Here is a 27356-nt window from a genome sequence, read left to right on the forward strand (position 1 = left end):
AACCTGTGGAAATCTGCCCAACATCCCATGAGACTTCAGATAGAAGAAGTCAAACTCCATTTGTCCCCTGAAACTTGGAGGTAAGCTCTAAGAAGGACCAGGTCAACGTCAGCCATACCGCTCGGTGCTAATCTAGTCCTCTGCAATGGGTGTCTACTATTGATGCCCTAGTATGCTATTAACTGAGAAGCTAATTAGATTCTCCTCACTGTTTTATCCAAAGACTATTCACTGAAGCGGAGCAGATCATTCATGCAGTAAACCAACCAGAACTGCCTTTAAGTAGGCAGAGAGATGGGTCCCTCTCTAGGTTTTCAAGAATGTTCACTACCAGTCATGTAGTAATAAAGTAGGCAGCAGGAGTAACGAAGGGGAAAATCTAAACCTCAAAGATCTACCCAATAAAGCCTCAGACCAGGCTAACTCAAAAGCAAGCAGCAAGAGAAAAAAAAAATACCACTGAAGGAACTAGGTGATTCGTGTGCCTAATTTGGTTTTCCCAGCCTTACCAGGTGAGCACTGAAATCCATCTCCGTGATATCCAGGTTGGCAACGGCAGGAGAAAGACCCAGGGGTATTGTAGCAGGTGGCAGCAGAGTGACATCTGTTTTCTGCACATTCATCAACATCTGCAGAGGTCAGCAACAAGGCCAGGGAATGGGGGTGGGAGAGCATGACTTCACAGCACAGAACCTGTAAGACTACAGTCTACAGATACAACCTGTTTGATTGACTACAGTCTCTGTGCATGGGGACCAACAAGCTATCAACTACAGAAGGTCTTTGATGAGCACAGAAATGCTAAAACCTAGAAGTATGCTTATACCAGGAAAAACCAAATCTAGGAACATATGAGTTAATATATGAGACTCAGAAAGTTCAGTGGAGAAATCAAACATGTGGTCACTCACAGATAAAAATATCCTGCAGAATATTTCTACAAGAGCTTTCATCTACAGTGAATTCCAGGATGTTATTACCTTTGAACTAACCTTTAGACTATAAATCATTAATTTCCTTTTGGGACGACAACAATAAAGATAAATATAGGCAACAATAGTTTTTATTCCCTGTACTGTTGGCGCTGTTTCCCTATACCATTCATGTAGAGATGCCAAGGGCCCACATGAGGCCCCAAATACTTTTTCAACTAAATTGAAGCACACTCAGTCTTGCCTAGTAAATCAGGAAACTGTGAGACTCATCTCCAATTGACTACCAAAAATCTAGACGTGAAGCTGTGGCTCAAGTAGCAGAGCATCAACCTTGAGGGAAAAGACCAAGTGAAAATGCGAGGTTTCCTGAGTTCAAGCCCCAGAACCAGCGCACGCACACACGCGCGCGCACACACACACACACACACACACACACACACACACACACACACACACACACACACACACACACACACACACACACACACACACACACACACACACACACACACACACACACACACACAGAACAAGCCTAAATTTGTCAGGCATATTAAACAATTGTAACCTCTGTGCTCTCTATATTACAGCCTAAGGATTTGCATTACACTATTTCTCAAAACTACAAATCCTCACACTTCAAACAAAAAGCAGATGCATATCCATTTTTATGTTATTTATTGCAATTGGCCCATGCTGCCAAAAGGAAATCACTCACCTCACTCCCTCACCTAAAAAAAGAAACTCTGGGAGTGGGATTGTTAAAACTCCCCACAGATGTGATAAGCTGCCTTAATAGAGGAAGCCGTCCAGAGTTTTTAAAAAAGAAAAGATAAACAAATGGTCCAATTCTGATCTAGACTTGACAAAGCAACACAAGCATGAGTCACATCTACAATGACTAGAATTTTTCTTTTGGGGAGGGAGGATTGGTCATAGGGCTTAAACTTGGGGCCTGGGAGCTGACCCTGAGCTTTTTTGCTCAAGGCTAGTGCTCTACCACTTTGAGCCACAGCTCCACTTTTGGTTTTCTAGTGGTTAACTGAAGAAAAGAGTTTCATAGACTTTCCTGCCTGGGCTAGCTTTGAACTATGACACTCAGATCTCAGCCTCCTGCGTAGTTTAGGAATACAGGCATGAGCCATGAATACCCGATTTCGAATTTTTTTAATAGAAAAAATATGTAAAAAATAAAAAAATAGAAAAAAGTATGATGAGATAACCAGTAAGAAACCTAGAAATAGGAGTTGTGGCTAATATGGTAGCACTAGCACAATACCTCAGCATGGGAAGCTAGAGGTTTACCACTAGAATGGATCAGGTGTAAATGGGCCTAGAACTGGGATGGCTCCTTACCCAGCCTCTTATGATCTAGATGAAGTTCATCTAGGGTTATTTCCTCCTTCCCATTCCTGGCTCTGGCCACACCCCCATGGAGCCACCCTCTAAGGTGCTTTCTTAGGTAGCACCTAACAGACAAGTAGCACACTACACAGGCATTCTCTTCCTTGACTTTGCAATTAGCAAATTAGCATGCTGCTTATCTTCTGCCTCTGGAAATCAGTGGACGTGTATATCAGCTCTTTTGTGTTCAAAAGAATCCTTAAATGTTCCACATAACTAAGCCTAATTTCATCCAGAGAAGCTCTTCCAGGGTGAGCAATAGACTTTCCTGATCATCTACATCTCACCTAGCAAGACAGAAAGAGGGTGATACCTTATCTGCAAAGTCAGAAACAAGCAAGGTGTTCTGGTTAGCTCCTTGGTGACACAAAAATCAACCGGTATTGGCAACCCGTATTCTGACTGGCTGTTTCTTCAGCAGAACAGCTGAAATGCCCAGGTAGACAAAGCTGATGACAATCCTGTTCCTTGGGCCTAGAAGAGGCTATAAAAATGAGTTGTAAAACCAAAGCTGTAAAAATTACCATGCAGCCAAATGCAGGAAATTAAAGCTATTGACAAAACATATGCTTGCTAAAAGTACTTCTCACAGTAACAGGAACCCCAAGCAATGGCAGGAAGGAGGGGTTCCTGAGAGGTTTATTTCTGAGCCCAGGGAACAGTTTCTGATGATTATTTTTAAAACAAGGGAAAGGGGATTCCCCAAAGCTACTAAGGCTTGGATGTCAGCAAAGCCTAGGGCCTAAAGATGCAGACCCAATCTCTAAGACCAGCCAATCTCCCCGGAGGAGCTCAGAGGTGCTACTACCATCAGGGTAGACACCAAGGTCATATAGATAAAAGAGACTGTTAGAAGTAACCAGAAAGACAAGAGCCTGCCTGGAGAGATGAAGGTATCACCCCTGCAAAATCTCTGATCCCTAAGGCTTGAGAACTACAGCCATCACCTCCTCCTTGAAGGACCTCAGGTCATGATAGAAAATTCCAGTCCAGTCAGGAGCTCTAGGGCTTAAGCTCAGAGCCATTGGTGGTGTCTCTTCAGAGGCACAAACACTCGGTTGTGGGGCTTGGAGGAAGCCAGGGTGTCAGCTTAAAGGAAAAAAAGGTTTCCCTATTTCACAGGATGTGGAAGGACTTTCAGGCCCTTGACAAAGAAGCTTTCTTGCAGGGCACCAGTGGCTCTTGCCTGTTATCCTAGCTACCCAGGAGGCTGAGATCTGAAGACTAAGGTTTCCAAGCCAGCCCAGGCTGGACAGACTGTGAGACTCAGAGCTCCAAATAATTCTCCAAAATTAAAAAAAAAGGACTGGGAAGGTGGCTCAGCAGCAGAGCACTTGCCTCACATACATGAGGCCCTGGGTTTGATTCCTCAGCACCACATAAGCAGAAAAGGCCAGAAGTGGTACTGTGGCTCAAGTGGTAGAGCGCTAGCCTTGAGCTGAAGAGCTGAGGGACAGCGCCCAGGCCTAGAGTTCAAACCCCACGACGACCAAAAAAAAAAAAAAAAAAAAAAAAAACATAGAAGTGATAGCTCAAGTGGTAGAGTGCTAGGCCTTGAGCAAAAAAAACCTCAGGGATAGCACCCAGACCCTAAGTTCAAGCTCTAGGACTGGTACACACACACACACACACACACACACACACACACACACACACACACACACACACACACACACACACACACACACACACACACACACACACACACACACACACACACACACACACACACACACACACACACACACACACACACACACACACACACTATGTTGTGGGGGTGGGAGGGGAGGGGGGAAAACTCCAACTATATTTGGTCAGTGTCTGGGAGACAGACAATTCAAGGGCATTAGAGGAACCACAGTGCCCAACATAATTCTCCAGGCTCCAAGATAATTCTCTCCTCTCTATCACCTATTAAGCTCTTAAAGAACCTGTTTGGAAAATGTGAGATCCACTTGGAGCTCATGCTTTGATGCCATGAAGCCTTTCCTGCCTTCCCTCTGAATAGAGCCATCTGGACACACTTAGAAACAGCCACTGAACTCTAGCCCCCCCCCACACTACCCATTTGCTTTTCAGCCCAATGTAATTGCCTGTGGCCAATTAATCTTGATCTCCCCCATGGCCCCACAGGTCCTTGCTCTCTCTCTCTACTCTGTCTAGTCACGCACCCTGCTGGTTGTATTCCTGTGGCATGTGGAGTACTCCCCAGGACCTGTAAGCACTCAGCATGCCTTACCCAACATCTACAGTAGGAGTACAGAATGAGAATCTGAGAGCAGAATGTGAGTGGCTCTGCTCCTTCCACTCCTGGGCAATGACTGCTCTGGGTAACAGGCCATCTGTACCCCAGTTTCCTCAACTCATACATGTCCCTCCCTGTGAGTGTTCCAACACGAGACAATCTGCTTTTGCACCAGAAGGACAAATGTGCCTGAGAACTAGCCAATACACGCTAGTACAGGGTTGAAATCTCTCCAGATGGAGGGAAGCTGGAGAAGATTTAAGTCTATTTGGATAAAAGCCTCCGGCTAGTGACTCAAATTGGACTGAGAACCCAAATCCTAACGTAGATTTTTCAGGAAGTCATAGCTATGGCTGGAGAAAAGCCCACACCTCCTCTTATGGAGTCAAAACGTGTATGTGCTTCAAGAAGGAACACATCCCACCAAACAGGGCTCCCTCAAAGATGCCTGGCTCACTAAGACACACACTATGAAATCACACACACACACACACACACACACTTACACACACACACACCTATATAATAATACATGTATAGATATTACTTCCAGGTATAAATATCTTGGAAGGAGCCTGAAGCTGGTGGCTCACCCTTGTAATCCTAGCTACTAAGGAGGCTGAGATCAGAGGATCACTGCTCAAACCCAGCTTGGGCAGGAAATTCTGTGAGACTCTTATCTCCAATTAACCACCAGAAAACCAGAAGTGGAGCTGTGGCTCAAAGTGGTAGAGCACTAGCCTTGAGCACAAAAAAACTCAAGGACAGTGCCCAGGCCCTGAGTTCTAGCCCCATGGCTGACAAAAAAATAATAAAATAAAAATAAAAACTAAATCCTGGAAGGTACTTTCATGATTAGCCAGATATATCAGGGTCTTTATGAAAACGACTATTCCATCTTGACTGCCCCACAATCTAAAACGCTACCTGATCCCTAACACATGGCATGTGCATGGTCTCATCTAATCCCCTTCCCTTTGTAGCTTGTTTATAACCCATACAAGAAAGCCACACACTAAGGGTTGCCACGTTTGAGATGATGACTTCATCTTGCTGGCAGGTTCGTCTCGCTGGCTTTAATAAAGCAAGCTGTCCTGTTAAGAGAGGCCCATGTGGCAAGAAATGGGAGGCTGGCAACAGCCAACAAAGGAACTGAGAGGCTCTCCATTCAGTAGTGCAGATGCCCATCGATTCCCATCAATGCCCAGGAAAGGAGCCTTCACCATGAAGCTGTCAGGGAAGTCCATCTGCCAGGTGCCTTGCTACAGAGCTCAGGCTATGCCACACGCAGGCCCCTGACGCACAGGTAACCTGTGTGTCTTATTTCAAGTTACTACATTTCCAGGTCATCTGCAGCCACAACTGTTAACTGGGGAAGCCAATGATGAGGTTAGCATGTTTGTGGGTTCCAGAAGAAATCCAAAAAGTAGAAGACCCAGAGATAAAAGAGGGACCACTGCAAGTGAAAGAAATGAGAGAGCAACAATAACCCCCAGTAGCAATAACCTAAACTCCAAACATGCAAAATTTCAGGGTTTTAACATGATCGCAGAAGGGAACCAAAGTCTCGCAGGACAAACGGAAAGAGAAAATGATTTTTTTTTTTTTTTGCTGGTCATGGACCTGAACTCTGGGCCTGGGCGCTGTCCCTCAGCTCTTCAGCTCAAGGCTAGCACTCTACCGCTTGAGCCACAGCACCACTTCCGGCCTTTTCTGTTTATGTGGTGCTGAGGAATCGAACCCAGGGCCTTATGCATGCAAGGCAAGCACTCTACCACTGAGCCACCTTCCCAGCCCGATAAAATGATTTTAGAAGAGATGAAAGAAACACCTAACCTGAACTAGGGTGTGGTTACTGATACTCACCACAGATAGGCTGCAATTAATTTCTTTTTTTTTTTTTTTTGTCGGTCGTGGGGCCTGAACTCTGGGCCTGGGCACTGTCCCTCAGCTCTTCAGCTCAAGGCTAGTGCTCTACCACTTGAGCCACAGCGCCACTTCCGGCTTTTTTCTTTTTGCTTATGTGGTGCTGAGGAATCGAACCCAGGGCCTTGAGCATGCAAGGCAAGCGCTCTACCACTGAGCCACCTTCCCAGCCCTGCAATTAATTTCTAGTAGTCAAAAAATGGATAGTTAAGGAAACTAAATATCTTAAAAGTATCTTTTTTGCTTTTTTTGGCCAATACTAGGGGTTTGGAGTTCAGTCCCTGGGCACTATCCTTTAGCTTTTTCACTCAAAGCTGGCACTCTACCACTTGAGCCACAGCTCCACTTCCGACTTCTTACTGGTTAACTGGAGATAAAAGACTCAAGGACTTTCCTGCCTGGGTTGGCTTCAAACCTTGATCCTCAGATCTCAGCCACCTGAGTAGCTAAGATAGCAGGTGTAAACTACTGGTGCCTAGCTAAAAGTATCATGTTCACAAGCTACCAGATGTTTATTATGCAACCTCATTATGGAAAAGAGTTTTGCTCTCCAGGAATTCTGCATTCTTACAGCTGAGAGTGGATAAAATCAGACTGAATAAGGGCACAAGAGTATAAAAGGCATTATTCCCATATTATTCTCTTCCTGACCCTCACACATATACAAGGTATCCCCCACCTATAATAAATATAGCCATTCCAGATGGTGGGAGGGGGGACTAGGTGCACTAGAGATACAATGTGTACCTTAACTTTCAACACCTCCTCTCTGAAATTTCTTCCAGACTTCACACAATGAAGTTTAGCAGATAAAAGCACTAAACTAGAATGCAGAAATAATGTGAGGCTGTTGGGACTAGACATAACTCTTTCTGTATAAATGTTCATGAAACTAGCCGGGCGCTGGTGGCTCACGCCTGTAATCCTAGCTACTCAGGAGGCTGAGATCTGAGGATCGAGGTTCAAAGCCAGCCCAGGCAGGAGAGACCATGAGACTCCTATCTCCAATAAACCACCAGAAAACCGGAAGTGGCGCTGTAGCTCAAGTGGTAGAGTGCTCGCCTTGAGCTGAAGAGCTGAGGGACAGCGCCCAGGCCCAGAGTTCAAGCCCCACGGCCGACAAAAAAAAAAAAACAAAAAAATAAATAAATAAATAAAAAATAAATGTTCATGAAACTAGACCAGTAGTGCCTTAATAGAGAGGCTATTCAGTAGAGCAACATGAACACGAGTGGACAATCAGATGGAAACTCAGCTTCATGTCAGTGACACATGAACACTAGTGGATAATCAGAAGGAAACTCAGCTTCATGTCAGTGATACACAGTTATGGTGAAGTGAGGGGGAGGAAGAGGATGGTTGAGAAAGCAGTGAAGCTGGGAAAGGAGAACAAAAACCTAAAGGACAAAATTCCCCCCTTTCTTAGAATTGCTGTTTCCATCTGCCACCATTCACAAGGGCCTACTCAGCTCACGTGCTCACTCTTGGGAGCTTTAAAAAAATTATAGTTATACAAAGGGGTTTCAATTCAATAAGCCATAATATGAGCACAAAGTATCTTGATCACTGTCTCCCCTTCCATCGCTCTCCCTCATCTCTCCCTCTCCATATCCTCAAATTCCACAGTTCCACTTTTACATAAGGTACACTGACTATATCATGGCTGCATTTGCCCACTCCTTCTCTCAATTTGTGTGCCCCTCCTCCTTACCCTCCCTGTCCCCCAACAAAACAGGGTCATCTTCCTGGCTCCCAGGAGCTACTAAGCAGATCAAGATAGCATGGCCCCTCCTCCTCACCAGATGTTTAATGGACAGGGCTACTTAGAACAGACAGTGAGTCCCACCAGCCTACCCTAGTTCCAAGGAACAGAAGGCCACAAGCTGGCAGTGGTCACCCACACCAGGAATCTCTTCTCCCAAGATGACCACATGCACTGGCTGATCCAGGCCCACAGAAATCACCCTGGGCCTCCCTCCCTTCTGATTCTACAGAGCTCTTTTATCTTTTGCCAATTCCAAGGCTACCTGAGGCAAAGAAGAGAGATGGTTCCTGGGAGCAAGATGACAGTCTATCCTGCTCAAGTCTGACCAGAGGTACTTACCAGAACAGTGGTGCCCGCTGCCAGTATAACCTGGCAGGCAAGCACAGCTGAAAGTGCTCCCTCCATGGTGAATGCACCGGGCTTGTCCAGCACAGGTGTGACTGCCATCCTCGCAAGGGTTGGGAGGTGGGGCAATCACTGCAAAAAGAAAGACAGCCAAGAGATCAGGCCTGAGAGTCGGTGAGGCTTACTCCTCACAGCACCAGCAGCTGACCTGAGATGCTCAATAATGCAGGTTCTAGGGGCCACCAAGGGCAGAATCTCAACTGAGCGAGAGTCCTCCTACACCATTCACATGCATAGCAGAGCTAGAGAGGTGCTGATGTCCATTTAAAACACTAGGCATGAAAATCAGTCATCCAAGCAAACTTACAACAACCCAGAGTATGTGTGCATGAACACACACACAAGAGGAGTTTCTACTGTCTCCAATGTTTTGTTATACCACTGGATTAAACCATGTATTTTCTCTATTTTATCTAGCTCCATCAGCCAGATGAACTGAAGATGTCTAGAGTTCTTTTGGATCCATTCTTAAGTCTGAAGTGTGTTTTGGAACACCCTAGAAGGGGCATATTTACTAAGGATGGGGCTTTTTGTCTCATGACATGGGAGTGCATCATTTTTTTTTAAAGATAGTCTATATTATATAGCCCAGTTTGGCCTCAAACTCAATCCTCCTGCCTTAGCCTCCCAAGTGCTAGGACTACAGGTATGTACTATTATGCTAGTCTGGGACAAGCTCCTTTGAATTTACAAATCTACCTCATTCTAAACTGAGGACTATATAGTCCTGGTTGGTACCAGGGACTGAACTGTGGAACTAAAGCAGGGGGGGGTGGGGAGCCCTGCGGGGAGGGGAGAATGACGGAAGGGGTGACAATGATCAAGATATGAGATGGAACTAAAGCGGGGGCGGGGGGGAGCCCTGCGGGGAGGGGAGAATGACGGAAGGGGTGACAATGATCAAGATATGAGATGGTCTCTCACATACTGGATTGTTGCCAATCTTGTGTTACATCATGAGGCTAAGAATCCCAACTGAGGAGAGCTACCTCTAGTAACTCAACACCATAAATATTTAGTGGGAGGAAAACCATGATGTTAAACCAATTTATGGGGCCAAGCTGAAGAGAAACCTTGAGTTCTATCAAAGTATAGTGAGTGTTCACATGGCTGAGCTTCTGCACAGCACAAGTGGAAAGGACAATGAAGAAAAGAGCAGGATACATCACCATTTTGGCTGAAGACAAATGAGCTGGGTACTCACAGATGCAAGAGCGCTGGTCACCAGTGAGCTCATAGCCACTACGGCATTCACACCTATAGCTTCCCAGCAAGTTGATACATACAGAATTGGGGCCACAGTGATGGAAGCCAGTTGCACATTCATTTACATCTAAGAAGAAATGAGAACAGGAAAGTGCTCAAGCATTCCAGAAGATGAAGGTCTCAAGACACAGTTTTCTCAGTATGGTAAGGCCTCAGTGGGACTAAAACAGGAGTTAAAACAGGATTTCCTTTTCTTTATTGGCAGTATTGGGTTTTGAACCCAAAGCTTTGCTCTTGCTAGAAAGGTGTTCCACCACTGGAGTCATACTTCCAGCCCTTTTTGCTTTCATTATTTTTCACACAGGGTCTCACACTTTTTGTCAAGGCTGGCCTTGAACCATGATATTCCTGATCTTAGTCTTGTGATGGCTAGGATTACAGATGTGAGCCACAGTGCCCCACTTTTAATAGGATTTTTAAGCATCAGGTATGAATGCAAGCTGCAGATCATTAGCTGTAATAAAATTTATTTCAAGACTTTCCAGGGTCACAGGGAGGTAATTTTTCAATAATCAGTCTAAGAATTCTTTACATATTAAAAAGTAGGTATTTAGAAGAAAAACACTAGCCAGGTATCAGTAGCTCATACCTATAATCTTAGCTACTCATAAGGCTGAGACCTGAGGACACAGTTCAAAGCCAACCCACGCTGGAAGACCTGTGACTCTTATCTCCAATTAACCTCCATAAAGATGAAAGTGGAGCTGTGGTTCAAGTAGTAGAGTGTCCAGGCCCTGAGTTCAAATGCCAGTACCAGAAAAGGAGACAGAGGGGAGGGTGAGGGGAGGGGAGGGGAGGGGAGGGGAGGGGAGGGGAGGGGAGGGGAGGGGAGGGGAGGGGAGAGGGGAGGGGAGGGGAGGGGAGGTGAGGGGAGGGGAGGGGAGAGGAGAGGAGAGGAGAGGAGAGGAGAGGAGAGGAGGAAGGAAGGAAGGAAGGAAGGAAGGAAGGAAGGAAGGAAGGAAGGAAGGAAGGAAGGAAGGAAGGGAAAGAAAGAAAGAAAGAAAGAAAGAAAGAAAGAAAGAAAGAAAGAAAGAAAGAAAGAAAGAAAGAAAGAAGAAAGAAACAAAGAAAGAAAGAAAGAAAGAAAGAAAGAAAGAAAGAAAGAAAGAAAGAAAGAAAGAAAGAAAGAAAGAAAGAAAGAAAGAAAGAAAGAAAGAAAGAAAGAAAGAAAGAAAGAAAGATTTTTTTCAAATATGAAGAAATATGTACTGCAACTTTTGGAGACATAATAGGTTAAAGAAAGACAATCAATGCCTAAAATTTAAGAAAAACCAAAAAACCGTCTAAGAGCTACTTAATATATACTCTAACAAAAACTTTAAAAGATCTAAGAATTACAAAAGATGGTTTCTTTTCATAGCCCCAACCCCAAATATCAAACTCCAATTAACATTTCAAACCTAAACCAGGCCATGCTTTAGTTTTTATACAATGACATCCAGATGAGCAGCTGATAGAACCACAGATCCATGGAGACCATAAAAATGTATAGAGCTAACTTTGAGAGCAAAGTGAAAACCAGGGTCATGTGACAGAAGCACAGCAGTCTCTTACCTACACAACTCCGTCCATCTCCCTGGTACCCAGGTGCACACTCACAGGTGTAGTCTGTACCTGTCCCTGCATGGCACTGTGCTGTCGAGTCACAGACATGGCTTCCATCATGGCAAGGATTCACTGGAGCAGGGCCTGAGTCTGCTGCAGGGGCAGAAAGGAAACAATAGAGCTGTTGCAGAGAGAATGGTAGGGAAGGAAGACAGACATCCTTGCAAAATTGACTAAATGATCACCTGTGTGGGGTGGCCATGTGCAGACCATATTAAATTATTAAGTATCAAACCTGCATCTCAAGTTTCATTTCCAGAATAGATCCTCTGGCTGATTCTATAAAAAAATTTTCTTATTTCTAGTAGTTTTATATTCAGGGAATAAAAAAGTCTCTTCTTTAAAAATACTGTGTGTGTACATACATATCCATATATGCAGGCTGATACCAGGGCATGAATTCAGGGCCTAGGCGCTGTCCTTCAGCTTTTATGCTCGTTTGGTGCTCTGTCACTTGAGCCACAGCTTCAATGCCAGATTTTTGCTAGTTAATTGGAGAGGGATAAGCAAGATGGGCTGTCATCTCTATTGTGATTAGATTCAGAGATAAGTGAGTGACATAGGAAAAATTCCCTAAGCTCACAGTCATGAAGTGATTCATCAAGGAATGACTCAAATCTCCAGCTTTCTGGCTCTAAATCTGACACTTTCTCATTAAAATTCACTACTTCCAAAATCTTACTTTTGAAACAATTCCGAACACTAAATAAATACAAATGACTTTGCTTTCTTCCTCTGCAGTGTTGACCCCATGGTATGTATATATATATAACCTGTCCACGAGACAGTGGATGAATGACTGCTGACATGTGAAATCTTCCCTTCAGAAAGTTCTAAGTAGCATGCAATAGTTAATGCTCACTGATGTGCCAGGCAGGATTTGAATTGTACACCACTTCATTAAACCCTCACAATTATGTAGCTCATGGCTCCAAAGGTTCCATTAATATATCTTCATTTTTATTAGTTTTGTTTTATTTTTGTCAGTAGTGGGGCTTGAACTCAGGGCTTCATGCTTTCTAAGCTACACTTCCATTTCCACATCTCTGTAGCACAGACAGGCCAAGTAACCTGGTCACTGTTACATACACGGTTAGGAGAGATGAATAGAGCTGGGATAAGGTAAAAATCTAAGCCCACCACAACCCTTCTACTGGAAAAGGTGTGGTCTGGGACAGAGGGAGCTCCAGGACCTAGATAACCAGGCCATTAGCTTTGGCACAGGTTTATTTCTGGTTCCTCAGGTGTTAAGAATAAAAATGCTATGACATATCCTGTATTTAAAGAACCCCATAGATTCCGCTCCAAAACTTTGGCAAAGTAGCAGGGTATAAAATGAACCCACAAAAATCAGTAGCTTTTCTGTATGCCAACAATGAGGAGAGGCTGTAATCAGGATAGCAACTTCATTTGTAATAGACTAAAAAAAAAGCAAGAATTAACCAAAGATGTAAAAGACTTCTATGATGAGACTTTAAAAACCTGGAAAAGGAAAATAAAGCAGATTTAAGGAAATGGAAAAACCTTCCATGTTCCTAGATTGGAAGGATTAATATCGGGAAAATGGCAATACTGTCCAAAGCTATCTACAAATTCAATGCAGTACCCATCAAAATCCCAACAGCATTCTTTAACAATTTAGAGGAAGCAATCCAAAAATTCATATGGAAAACAGAAGACCCCAAATAGCAAAATAAACAATCCTTAGCAGGAAGAACAGTGCTGAAGGAATATCAATACCAAACTGGAAACTATCACAAAGCTGTAATAATAAAAATGGCTTGGTAGTGGCACAGAATAGACCTGAAGACCAATGGAATAGGATAGAAGTCACAGAAATGAACCCACAGACGTATAGTCACCTAATATTTGATAAGGGAGCCAAAAACACAGGATGGAAAAAAGACAGCCTCTTCAACAAATTGTGCTGGCAGAATTGGCTAACCATGTGCAGAAAACTGAATCTAGAACCTTGTATATTATCCTGCACCAGAATCATGCCCAAAGCTCTCAATGTAAGGACAGATACCACGAAAATATTACAGGAAGGGATAAGGGAAACATAAGGGCTCCTAGGCATGGGTCAGCGTTCCTAAATAAAGATCCAGAATCACAACAAATCAAAGAAAGGCTGGATAAATGGGATTGCATCAAACTGAAGAGTTTCTGCATGGCAAAGGGCATAGCTAGCAATATAAATAGAAAGTCCACCAACTGGGAGAAGATCTACGCATCAGACAAGGGCCTCATCTCTAAATATATACTTAGAGGTAAAAAATTAACCACCCCTCAAAACAAATCCTCAAAGAAACAACAATCCAATTAATAAATGGGTTAAAGACTTAGAGGGGCAGGGAAGTTGGCTCAGTGGTAGAGTGCTTGCCTTGCATGCATGAGGCCCTGGGTTCGATTCCTCAGCACCACATAAGCAGAAGAAAAAAAAAAAGCTGGAAGTAGTGCTGTGGCTCAAGTGGTAGAGTGCTAGCCTTGAGCTGAAGAGCTGAGGGACAGCGCCCAGGCCCAGAGTTCAGGCCCCACAACTGGACCCAAAAAAAAAAAAAACACTTAAAGAGAGAATTCTCAGAAGTAAGAATGGCCAATAGGCATATGAAGAGATATTCAACATCTCTGGCCCTAAAAGAAACACAAAACAAGACAACGTTGAGATTCCACCTCAACTCAGTTAGAATGGCCACTATCAAGAAAACTAACAATAACAGATGCTGGTGGGGGTGTGAACATAAGGGAACACTATTGCATTGTTCATGGAAATGTAAACTTGTTCAATCACTTTGGAAAGCAATATGGAGGTTCCTCAAAAAGACTAAACATAGAGCTCCCCTATGACCCAGCAATCCCAGTCCTGGGCATTTATCCAATTGACCACAAACAAGGCCACACTAAAGCCACCAGCACAATCATGTTCACTGCAGTATTGTTTACCATAGCTAAGATATGGAATCAACCCAGATGCCCCTCAGTGAACAAATGGATCAAGAAAATTTATACACAATGGAACTCTATGTTTCCATCAGAAACAATGACCTTTCCCCGTTCATAAGAAAATAGAAAAACTTGAAAACTTTAATTAAGTAAATTAAGCCAGATCCAAAGAAACATGGGTTGCATTTGTAATAATTAGAATATTCCTATAAGTCTAAAGTGAACCCAATGGATGGTTAAAGGTAACAAATTACACTTGGATATGATAAACTAAACTAGACTCTATAAACATTCACACAGTGAGGACAAAGGAGGATATTAGGAGAAGAACACAAGCGCTCAATAGCTATGTGCACATGATCATATAAAATGCTTATTGAAATGAATTCCAAGAAACAGAAAGAGGGTTTTTTTTTAATTGTACTGTTTGCAGAGTTTTTGTTTTGTTTTGTTTTTCCCTTTTGCTGCTGTTTTTGATTTCTGCACCCTTTGTCTTGTATGTAAGTTTATCCGATTTGGAGAGTGAATGGTGGGACAAAGAGCAAACTAATTCAGCAGAGATACTCTCTAGATACTATGTCAGAAATGAACTATACAACTTGTGGGGGAGAGGTCAAGAGGGGACAAACTGGGAGACAATGAGGGAGGGGGTAACCCTGTTCAAAAAGAAATGTTCTCATTACTTGACTGATATAACTGTAACCCCTCTGCACCTCACCTTCACAATCGAATTTTAAAAAATAAAAATGTTTAGATATAACAACTTAAAAAAAATCGACTCCAGATGGATGATTTCCCCATAGGCCCCAGGGACTATGTTAGTTCTTCCTCTGCACTTTATCCCCACTTCAGCTTCAACTTTGTCTCAGTCCACAGAATTCCCATCTTAGGCTCCAAAGAGCTCCAACTACGGTAGCCACAATAGTTACCTCTATACCCCCAGTCACCTCTGCTACCATGACGGCTGCATTTAGGTCATGATAACTTAGGTTTTCTTCCTTGTACTTCTGTGCCTGAATTCCTGACTATGACACAGGCCGCTCAGCATCCTCCACGTCTGACCCCACCCTCCCCACATCTCTTGCTACCCCTGTAATCAGCATCATGGCATCTATGGATACATTTTGGTTGGATCACATGCCATAATCTCTTAGTACCAAGCTCTCATGAGCCATTTCCTTTTCACCTATGTCTCCCCATCCCTTTAACTCATGGGGCTGAAATTTGTCCCGCCCCCTGCAACTACTTGCTGCCGTAGTGTGTTCATAGTCTTAGCTTCCTCCCAGTCCTTCAAGGCACCCGCCACTCCAAGTGCCTGCCTTTCCCCTAATGCCCAGGCTACCGCTCCTCCAACTCCTGTATCACGCTATAGTCAGTTGAGATGGAGTCACTGACAGGCCCTCCCTTTTTTGAAAAACTCCAACCTCCTATTTTTAAGAAACACCACCGATGTTTCTACAGCTATCATCTCCCATTAGTGATTGAAAAGAAGTCCTCAGTTCACCTCAATGACATTGGCTGGAGTAACAGAATTTTTGTCAAGACAAAATACCAGCAAGTGGCCCAACATTGTTTAAAGCCAACAAACTTCAGTCCACAGAAGTCTAGCTCCCCCAGATCATACAGACAGCCTTAGAAGTTCATCACTGCGGCCCTCTTGGCAGAAAGGAAGCAAGGAAGGCCAGCGCTGGGCCTGTGGTTGTTGAGTTATCCAAGTCAATCACTGGCCTGTGTTTTATAGGCTGAAAACAACGGGCTGTGTCTTCCCCTAGGGGCCCCATGTTAAAGACAAGAAACCTGACTCTCCTCTCCCAGTTCTTTCTCCATTTTAGGAGAAGGTTCTGTACAAAAATGCTTGGCATACCTTGCCAGAGGGAAAAGTCATCTTCAAAATGTTTTAATTTATAAATACTAATGTTGAACTTTTCTTATTCAGAAATTCACAGCATCAAACATTTCACTGTGGTACATTCCAGCAAAGATTAGCGAGTTCCCACAGATGTTCAGAGCTTACCTCTGCCAGGCATGAAAAGAAAAAGAAAAAAATGTAGAGGCAACCCAAAAATGACTTAGAAATTTGGACAGAAGGCACTATTACACTTAAAACTACAGAGAAAATGTCTGGAAGTATATGACACTGATTTAAAATGCAATTCGCTCATAGGAACAGTTATATCACCTACAGGGCCCATTGAAAAACAAAAATACAGAGTCCCTTGTTAGAAAAATAAGATTTTTTTTAATTTAAAAATTAAGAATGTTATGCTGTGCACCGGTGGTTCAAACCTGCAACCCTAGCTATTCTGGAGACTGACATCTGAGGATTGCAGTTTGAAGCCAGACAGACAAATCCCAAGAGACACTTATCTCTAAAATGTTGAACGAGAGTATGGCTCAAGTGGTGGAGCACCATCCTTGGGTAAAAAAGCCAAATGAGAGAGAGGAACCTTGAGTTCAAGCCTCAGAGCCAGGACATAAATTAATTAACTCAGTGCTAGCAGACCATTAAACCAAACATGAGAACCCTTCAGAGCTCAGAGCTCTCCCTACTCTTGGAATGTGGCTTCTAATAATCTAATCATATTCCTAAAACCATTTCACTATTCTCCACCACAGCTTGCTGCCTATTCTCCTGTTCCAGAAAATAAACACAGCAGTATTGTTCTTGAGCCATTTCATATTTACCCTCACCCCCTCACATAACTGCTCAACTTTGAAAGGATCTGGAGCTAATTTACTCATTTAATCAATCGGGGAAGGGTTTCCTTAAAGGAACAATCCATTCAGCATCACTGCAGTACTCTGCCCTGGCTCCAGAAGCATCCCTGGGTCCTGTCCTTCAAATTGACATTTGAAGTTCAAACAATTGTAGGGCAGGGAGGGAATGGAATAGTTGTAGCATGGACAGCCAGGGCTGCAGGTCCTGCATACTCAGGGGGAGGACCCAATCCTACATCCATGACAGTCCCACTCAGTGTGGCAGTTGTATTGTTGTACATGCTTTCCAGCCAGATGCTAGGTCTAGCTGGAGTGAAAGACCTAAGACATTGCTGTGCATGGAGAAGGAAAGGAACAAAAAACAGCTTATGTTTGGTGCTTTTTTCTGGTCTCAACTTTTCCCATTTTTTTTCCTCCTATTCAGGTAGAATGAATAGTATTGTTCTCTGTAGATGACGTGAAGTTGACACAAAGGGTTTAGAAACACACACATTGTCTCTTTTCAAACTAGGTATAAATGACAAGGCTTTTAGGAGGCCAACACAGCACAGAGTGTGGGCTCTGCATCCCGTCTGGGCGGAAGTCCTAGCTCCCCACTAAAGGGCTGGTACTTCCAATTGCTTCATTGCTTTATCACTTTCCCATCTATAAAGTAGAAAAAAGTATGATAGTTCCCTGGGAAGAAGGAAGTTGTTAGAGTGGAGAGTGGATTAAGTATGGAAATGCTCATAAAGTACTAAGAACAGAGTTGCTGCTTATTAATTATTCTTATTATTTGACTTGGGTGGAAATGGATAATCTAAAACTCAAGACTAACCTCAGTAACTTGGTAGATGCTAGTTTGCTCAGTTTTTGTTATTCCCACTTGGATTGTCATTAAGAAAAATAGGCTCAGCACTGGTGGCTCATCCCTGTAATCCTAGCAGCTCAGGAGGCTAAGATCTGAGGCTCATGGCTCAAAGCCCATCCAAGATTGTTATCTCCAATTAACCAGCAGAAAGCCAGAAGTGGGGGTGTGGTTCAAGTGGTAGAGTATTAGACTTAAGCAAAACAGGCAAGTAAGAGCATAAGGCCCTGTGTTCAAGGCCCAGTACTAGCAAAAAGAATGGGGGCAGGGGAGGGAAACAGGAAGTATTCTATTTCCTAAATGACTAGAATCTCAACGGACTCTGTACCTGGGAGACTCTTCCACTAATGGCTATTTTAGCAGATCCTAGGTTTGGACCAGCCGAGAGCAAAACTGATCACCTACAGGAGAAAGATGTTTTTCAATCTCTTCTTGAGAAATCTGAACTCTTTTCCTTCATGATTTACATGTTCTTCTAAAATCAACTGTCAGTTTATACATTATTCACTACCTTAGAATCCTATCTCTGGACACATAGACACATGTCTATGGCTCCAACCCAGTAAACAAAACAACAGTATCCTATAAACAAAAAAAACATGGGATTCTACTATCAAGTCTCCTTCCCCATTTCCATGATGTTGTCTTCATGCAGTCAAGGCATTTTATCCTCTTCACCACTCCATTTCCCTTCCTTTGCTCTTCCATCTTCATTCCCACTGATCCTCTCCTAGACAGTTCCCACAAGCCACACTAACACTGCTATCACCAGCATGTTAGGTTTATAGTCCACAAATAAAGAACATGTAATATTTCACTTTCTGAGCTTGGCTTATTTCACTTAACACGAGCCTCTTCAGTTCTATCCATTTCCCTTCCAATTATATAGTTTGTTTTGTTTTTTTTTGTTGTTTTTTTTTTGGGTCCGGACATGGGGCCTGAACTCTGGGCCTGGGCGCTGTCCCTCAGCACTTCAGCTCAAGGCTAGTGCTCTACCACTTGAGCCACAGCACCACTCCCACTTTTTCCTTTTTGCTTATGTGGTGCTGAGTCGAACCCAGGGCCTCAGGCATGCAAGGCAAGCGCTCTACCACTGAGCCATCTTCCCAGCCCCCAATTATATACTTTTATTTTAAATTTTATTGTCAAGGTGATGTACAGAGGGGTTACATAGGTAAGGTAGTGAGTACATTACTTGTCAAACTTGTTACCCCCCTCCATTTTCTCCCACTTTCCCTCCCCACCATATCGGTTTATTATTTTATAGCTCAGTAGAATTCTGTGGTATAAGTTATGTGTGTTATGTGTGTTTACTCACAAGATAGATATATTTTCTTGATTCAGTCATCAGTTGCTAGGTACCCTGCTAATCCCACAATTTGATTAACGTGAACACATGGCTGCAATGAACATGCATGCGCAGGTATCTTTCCAGATATATTGATTTGCTCTCCTTTGACTATATGCCCAAGTGGTATGGTGGAGACATAAGATAGGTCTATTTTTAATGTTCTGAGAAACCCCCCATGCTGATTTCTATAGTTGTTGCAGATCTACTTTACATTTCACCAACAGTTCCTTATTCCCCTGCATCCTCACACCAGCATTTGTTGTTTATTTGCTTGATGACTGCCATTCTGACCAGAGTAAGAGGGAATCTTAGTGTACTTTTGATTTTCATTTCCTTTATGGCTAAGGAACAATCTTTCATTAGCCACTCCTGTTTCTTCTTGAGAACAGTTTGTTCAATCTGTTGTCTATTGATTGTTGTCTTTTCTCCAGTGGATGCTTTTGGATCCTTCAGTGGTCCACTTTTTAATTAGATTTCTTTTTATTATTGAATTATACCAGAATGTCATATTTTCTGCAAATCTCTTATTAAATATAATTTATTTTCTCACATTCCATGGATTGCATTTTCACTTTGCTCTGATTTCCTTGGAAGCTCAAGTTCTTTTCTTTGAACTCTGATGATACCCACTTATTTTTTCTTTCATTTTTTATACTTTTGCTGTCCTAAGAAATTACTACCAAATTCACAATGACAAAAATGTACCCCTTTCTGTTTTTTTTGAAAGTTTTTAAATTCTGCTGGTCGCCGGTGGCTCACGCCTATAATCCTAGTTATGCAGGAGGCTGGGATCTGAGGATAGCTGTTCAAAGCCAGCCTGGGCAGGAAAGTCCCTGAGACTCTTATCTCCAATAAACCACCAGAAAACCGGAAGTGGCTCTGTGGTTCAAGTGGTAGAGCACTAGCCTTGAGCTGAAGAGCACAGGGGTAGCACCCAAACCATAATTCAAGCCCCACAACCAAGAAAAAAAAAGGTTTAAACTCTTATATTCAGGCCAGTGAGTCATTTGAATTCATTATTGTATATGCTGTGAGCAGGATTCCTGCTCAATCTTTTGCATGCATATGACCAGGTGTCTCTGCGCCACCTGCTAAAAATGGCTTAATTCCTCATTGAATTATTCTGTCAGCCTTATTGAGAGAGGAAAAAAAAAAAAAAAACTGACCACAAATGTGAGCATTTCCTTCTGATTCTCATGTCCACTGACCTGCACGTCATCTACCCATATACCTAGACCACTCTGTCCAAATTATTTCAAGTTTCAAAATGGAGGTATTTGAGTACTCCAATATAATTTTCTTGCAGATTATTTTGACTATTCTGGGTTCTGCAAAGAAGCCAGCTGATGATATTCTGATAGGGACTAAGTTATATCAATAGAATAATCTGGGAAGTACTACCATATTAAACAAACCTATGTCTCCTAATTAATAACCTGGAAAAATATTCCCTTTTTTTTCCAAAAAAGTTGTTTGTCTTTTTCTTTTTGGGGAGGTTGTTGGCAACACTTAAACCATATACCCCAGTTCTATTTGTTTTCGTTATTTTACAGTTCGGTCTTTTTTTCCCCTTTTGTGCCAGTGCTGGGACTTGAACTCAAGGACCTGAGCACTGTCCTTGAGCTTTTGTGCTCAAGGCTAGTACTGCTCTGCCATTTGTCTCACAGCTCCACTTCTAGCTTTTTGCTCATCAACTGGAAATATAAGTCTCACAGACTTTCCTGCCCTGGCTGGCTTTGAATCATGATCCTAAGATCTCAATCTCCTGAGTAGCTAGGATTATAAGCATGAACCACAAGTACCCAACATTTTCCTCCTACCTCCACTTCCTGAATAGCTGGGATTACAGATGTGTGTTGCTGAATATAGTTTTTAAAAAAAGGCAGCTGTTTCTATAGACAAGCATTCACTTCTGTTAAAATGTTTTATTAACAGCCAGCCACTTGTGGCTCACACCTGTAATCCTATCTACTCAGGAGACTGAGGTCTGAGGATTCTGGTTCAAAGCCAGTTTGGGCAGGAAAGTCCAGGAGACTCTCATCTCCAAGTAACCAGCAAAAAGCTGGAAGTGGAGCTGTAACTCAAGTGGTAGAGGACTAGCCTTAAGCAAAATGCTCAGAAATAGCATCTAGGCCTTGAGTTCAAACCCCAGAACTGGTACCAAAAAATAAAATTAAAAAACGGTACTCCCATACATTTTTAACTCTTTTAAAGTTAAAGTTCTGAATTTCATTTTTACTTACTGTTGATTATAAATACAATGTTTATATATTGATCTTATATTCTGCAACATTATTGAATTTATTCTAATAGATTTTTAGTAAATTTCTTGGACTTTCTGCACAAAAGCTCATGTCATCTGAGAGTACATAAGTTTACTTCTTCCTTTCCAGTTTAGACACCTTCTATTTTGTCTCCTTATCTACTTACTGCCACAATAACTAGCTCCAACTTCCAGTACTGACTAAATAGAAGTAGCAAGCACAAAGCATCCAGTCTCATGTTCAAGTGAAGTTTCCAAACATAGAAGTCTGATTTTATTTTTCCAGGCACCACCAGCTTTTTGTTCCACCAGAGTTTAGTGAGAACTCCATTCTTTAAGCTTTGACTAAAATGTCACTTGGGGGCAGTGGGGGGAGGGGGGCGGGGCACCTTCCCTGCACCTCCAATCCAGACGCACTTGTCATAACTGTAACAAGGCATGTCAACACCTCCCTCCCTCTTACTTGGTCCAACCTTGCTCAGAGCTGTGAACACATCACTAGCTGTTGCTCCACGCCAGCTTCAATTGCTATGCTGTTTCCTGACCTTTGGTAGGGACACTCTTCTACAAATTCTATTTCTCTTCCTCTGCTTTACTCAACCTTATATGTAGCACCTTACAATCTGGTACTCATGAACCCTTACTAGCCTCTGCATTGTTTGGATGCTTCCTAAAAGGAATTTAAGTTTTGCCCAACAACAGAAGATATCTTACCTTCAACAGGGCCAATCTGATTGGTCACAGCAAATCTCAGCACACCTTCATCTTCATTGTACAAGGCAAAGATCCGGTCCACTGTCAGCTGCTGGGTGGCAGGCACAGCCCGGTGTCTAGGGGCATGCCTACACACCTGGTAAGTGACATTCTGGTGTATCCGGTATGACCATGTTTGGTTGATGTCACCCAAAGTAAGAGAGTAGTCTCTGGAACTAGTGGAGGTCACAGCTGTAACATTTTACAGGCCAATTGGTAAATATTTCTAAATATTAATTAAATTTTCATGTGGGGTGGGTTTTTCTACAGTTATTGTTGGTTGATGTTATTGTTGCTCTGATAGTGGGGCTTGACCTCAAGGCCTGGGCGCTGTCTCCTCCCTTTTTAGGCTGACTTCGAACTGCAATCCTCAGATCTCAGCCTTTGGAGTAGCATTTTAAATGGCAAGACCAAGAGGTCAAGTCTCATCTGCCAACTCCAAATGTCACATTTGCTTCATACCATTTGCAAGGATTCTAAGAATTTTTTTTTTTTTTTTTTTGATCTGGTCGTGGGGCCTGAACTCTGGGCCTGAACGCTGTCCCTCAGCTCTTCAGCTCAAGGCTAGCGCTCTACCACTTGAGCCACAGCGCCACTTCTGGCTTTTTTCTTTATGTGGTGCTGAGGAATCGAACCCAGGGCCTCAGGCATGCAAGGTAAGTGCTCTACCACTGAGCCACCTTCCCAGCCCGATTCTAAGAATTTTTAAAGCAGGCTGAAATCATCAGAACAAGGTTACAGGATAAATTCTAATAATCAATATTTCGGCTGGGCATGGTAGCTCACGCCTGTAATCCTAACTACCAAGGAGGCAGGAAAGGCTGAGACTCTTATCTCCAATAAACCACTTAGAAAACCGAAAGTGGCGCTGTAGCTCAAGTGGTAGAGCACTAGCCTTGAGCTGAAGAGCTGAGGGACAGCGCCCAGGCCCAGAGTTCAAGCCCCACGACCAACAATTTTTTTTTTTTTACTTCATACCCGAGGGTAAACAGCATGGTCAGGAACGTATTTTATCATGACTACCTCCCCCCAACAATTTTTTAATTGATTGATTATAGTATTACTTTTTGAAAGGACACATTCTGTGTACAGGAGCCAACCCTCTGCTCACTCACACCATCCGTTTCACAATAAAATCAAAAATGAGCCGGGCACTGATAGATCATGCCTGTAATCCTAGCTACTCAGGAAGTTGAGATCTGAGGATTACAGTTCAAAAACAGCCTGGGCAGGAAAGTCCGTGAGACGCTTATCTCCAATTAACCACCAGAAAACCAGAAGTGGAGTTGTGGCTCAAGTGGTAGAGAACTAGCCTTGAGCTGAAGAGCTGAGGGACAGCGCCCAGGCCCAGAGTTCAAGGCCCACAAAAACAAAAGACTGACAAAAACAAAAAAGCAAAACAAACAAAAAAAACATGATTCTGAACTCATTTGGTATGCTACACATTGTTCTAGAACATTCTATATGAGACAAGTAAAATGCTCATGTTAGAGATGTAGAAGCTGGTTACCCATACCTGAGTCTGAGTAATGGTAAAGCTCTTTGTAGGGAGCCATGTGGGCTGTAAAATTTGCTTGGATGTAGGGCACCTGGCCTTGGATATCGGTCCTCATGCTCAGATAGTTCTCTGGGTCGAGTCCCTCAGCAGTTTGAGTGATGCGAAGCCTCTCCCCTCCTGGGTAGAAAATAACTTCCATGTCATGAGTAAAGGTGGCCCCTGCAGAGGACAAAAATTCAGACAGGGGTCCAAAGAAGCTCCACTTACATGATTACCAGTACTGGCTGAGCAGAGTGCTTATCTAGTATGCCTGGGGCTGTGGGTTTGATACCCAGCACTGCAAAGTCAAAATAAGTGCTTTTCAGTCTGTACTTCCTCCTCCCAGTTTCTACTGCTATTGGAGGTAGTACCAGAGGTGATTAGCTGATATCCAAACTAAGTCCTATCAGCTGTGGATGCCCTAAATCCCCCACATTTGACATTAGAGTCTCATTTCCTCCCTTACTTCATACTCTTTCTCTTTATACGAGCTTGTATTCTGTAAGAAATACGTTCTTGGATGTCCAAAATGAGCTTTACAGCGTCGGTGCGGGGGGGGGGGGGGGGGGGGAGGGGGGAAGGAGAAGGATGGGGATGGGGGGGAGGGGGGAGGCTGGGAAGTGATGTGAAGGGTGGACAAAGGAGGAGGCTGCAGTGCTTGGTAGGAAATGTACACATTGTCCTGCCCATACAATTGTAACCCCTCTGTACAGTATGTTCACAAATAAAATAAAATAAAATTGAAAAAAAAAAAAAAAAGAAATACGTTCTTGGGAACATCCTGGACTTTGTTCTGAGGTTGCCAGAATTAGCAAAAACAAACCAGCAAAAACAAGACATGAAAAAAAAAACATAAACCAGGATATCCAGATATCTTAAATTTGCATTTCAGATAAACATGGATATATTTTTCTTATATACTTCATGACTACTTAGGGAATGTTTATACTTTGAAAAATTGTGTATCTTAAATTCTAACTGAATGTTGTGTGCTATGCTTTATCTATTTTTGACCCAAGATTTTATTTAAATCTTGATTAAACGCAAGATCTTATAAACAGCTATTAAAATCTGCAGTTTCTCTCATTTTGTGTTCAAGAAAAAGGAAATAAGCCCTTGTAGATACATAAAAAGCTAAAAAGTTTCCTTCATGCTGTCAAAGGAGGCCCTTGGCCTGGTATGATGGCACATGCCTGCAGTCTTAGCTACTCAGAAGGTAGAAGTAGGAGGATCCTAGTCCAAAGCCAGCCCAGACCAAAATATGATACCCTATCCTAATAAGCTAAAAGCAAAAAGACCAGAAGTCCTGAGCTCAAGCCCCTCTACTAGAATAGGAGAATAGGAAGGAAGGAAGGAAGGAAGGAAGGAAGGAAGGAAGGAAGGAAGGAAGGAAGGAAGGAAGGAAGGAAGGAAGAGATGGAGAAAGGAGAGAGAAGAGAGGAGAGGAAGAAGGGAGGGAGGGAGAGAGGAAAGGAAAGAACGATCCTTCAATTAGCAACTTTAGCATCTTCTGAAAGCTTATTAAAAAAGCACATGACTGGGAATGTGGCTTAGTGGTAGAGTGTTTTGCCTATATGCATGAAGACCTGTGATTCCTAGTATCACATAAACAGAAAAAGCCAGACGTGGCATTGTGGCTGAACTGGTAGACTGCTAGCCTTGAGCAAAAGAAGCTCAGGGACAGTGCCCAGGCCCTGAGTTCAAGCCCCAGGATTGGAAAAATAAAAATAAAGTAATAAATAAATAAATAAGCAGACTCACAACCCACCCACCCACCCAGAAATTTATACCCTCTTAAGCCATGCAGGTGGCTTGTATACAGGTTAAAGTATGACAAGCGCTGGCACATGCAGGTACAAGAAGTAAAATCTTCTCTGGGTGCCCAAAGGTACCATCTGGCATCCCTATTTGCCTGTATGAAATGGCTCAAAAGGTGACAAATACAGCTGGGAGAACATTTAGAAGGAATGGTAGTCTTTGAAAGAATCAGTTGTGTGAGTCCAAACCAGTCCCAATGAACGATGCACAGAACTCCACAAATCTAGGGTGCAAGAACAGGCAGATCCTCCTTCACCCCAAGAAACAAAACAGCAAAGCAGAGCTACTTGGGGGTCCTTACTCACCAGTGAGGCTGAAGCCGTTTTCAGAGCCTGGCTTTTCCAAAGCAAAGAGCCAACCAAACAGACCTCCGATTGGCGTGAGGGGGAGAAGGGCTTGGGCCGCTGGCTGCGGGATGTGGCTGATGGCTGTGTAGGCCCTGCCATCATTGCCCACAATGTAAGCATGCAGGTCCACGTCAGTAAAGTGCACGGGCGTGGGGCCCACACGGAGGTGACCACTCACTTTTCCATTGACCCGGTGAGGTGTCCCTGAGAGTCAGAAAATCCAGTTAGCCTTAGCCCTAGCCATGGCCCATGGAGTAGGCACCCACACAAAATAATTCCCTTCACAACTCCCCAAACTCCCCCCACCCTTTTTTTTTTCTGGTCGTGGGACTTGAACTCTGGGAGCTGGCCCTGAGCTCAAGGCAAGCACTCTACCACCTGAGCCACAGCACCGCTTCCCTTTTTGGTTTGTTTGTTTGTTTTTTTTGGGGGGGGGGGGCTTCAAAACTTACTCTTAAATAAATCTTTGTCAGTCATGGGGCTTGAACTCTGGGCCTGGGCGCTGTCCCTCAGCTCTTCAGCTCAAGGCTAGCGCTCTACCACTTGAGTCACAGCGCCACTTTCAGTTCTCTGGTAGTTAGTTGGAGATAAGAGTCTAACAGCCTTTCCTGCCGGACTGGCTTTGAAGTGAGTTCCTCAGATCTCAGCTTCGTGCGCTGCTAGGATTACAGGCATGAGCCACCAGCGCCCGGCTCTACAAATCATTTTAATGAAGCCCAAGAGATCTCTTTCTCCCTCTCTTCTTTCTCTCCCTTCCCAAAGGCTTGGGGTAGGGGGAGAGACTTCTGATGAATCATCAAAGTAGGAAATGGCCCCAACCTGTTGCTAACACTAGATTCAGGCAGAGAAGTAAAGTCCACAGAGCCAAGCTCACACTTCAGACAGAAAGAAGACAGAAAGGGCGCCCCCAGGCCATCAGTCACCTTCTGGTAAACAGTGTTTCCCATTTCCGTAGAACCTAGATTGGCAGTGGCAGCAAAAGCCGGTGGCATAGTCGGTGCAGAAGGCATGCCGAGAGCATTGATCATGGCTGTGTTCGCAGGTCTCCTGGCGGCCAGCATTGTAGGTGAAGACTGAAAAACAAAACCAACAGCCATCAGAAGCTGCCAAGCTTTTACCGTGGAGATGGCATCTGAGCCACAAAATCTGTTGGGATGATAATAAACCAAGAGGCTTAGGAAAGGGGAATTTGCTGCTTTGTTTTGGCAAGAAGTGAGGCTTTCTG

The 27356-nt window shown here is 43.4% G+C and overlaps 1 protein-coding gene across 1 annotated transcript in view; it reads right to left on the reverse strand.

Annotated features, from left to right (window-relative positions):
- Nid2 (nidogen 2) overlaps window positions 1-27356 on the reverse strand; it is a 72730-nt gene that overhangs the window by 16389 nt on the left and 28985 nt on the right. The window contains exons 5-12 of the mRNA XM_070028221.1: window positions 27055-27204; window positions 26090-26335; window positions 23946-24146; window positions 22391-22621; window positions 11504-11647; window positions 9888-10016; window positions 8618-8755; window positions 510-629 (exon numbers count right to left, since the gene is read on the reverse strand). Of these exons, the coding sequence (XP_069884322.1) occupies window positions 510-629; window positions 8618-8755; window positions 9888-10016; window positions 11504-11647; window positions 22391-22621; window positions 23946-24146; window positions 26090-26335; window positions 27055-27204 (1359 nt within the window). The remainder of the gene's footprint in view (window positions 1-509; window positions 630-8617; window positions 8756-9887; window positions 10017-11503; window positions 11648-22390; window positions 22622-23945; window positions 24147-26089; window positions 26336-27054; window positions 27205-27356) is intronic.

Source organism: Dipodomys merriami, unplaced genomic scaffold, assembly GCF_024711535.1.
Source record: "Dipodomys merriami isolate MVZ:Mamm:240054 unplaced genomic scaffold, mDipMer1.0.p SCAF_1, whole genome shotgun sequence".
Classification (NCBI taxonomy): Eukaryota; Metazoa; Chordata; class Mammalia; order Rodentia; family Heteromyidae; genus Dipodomys; species Dipodomys merriami.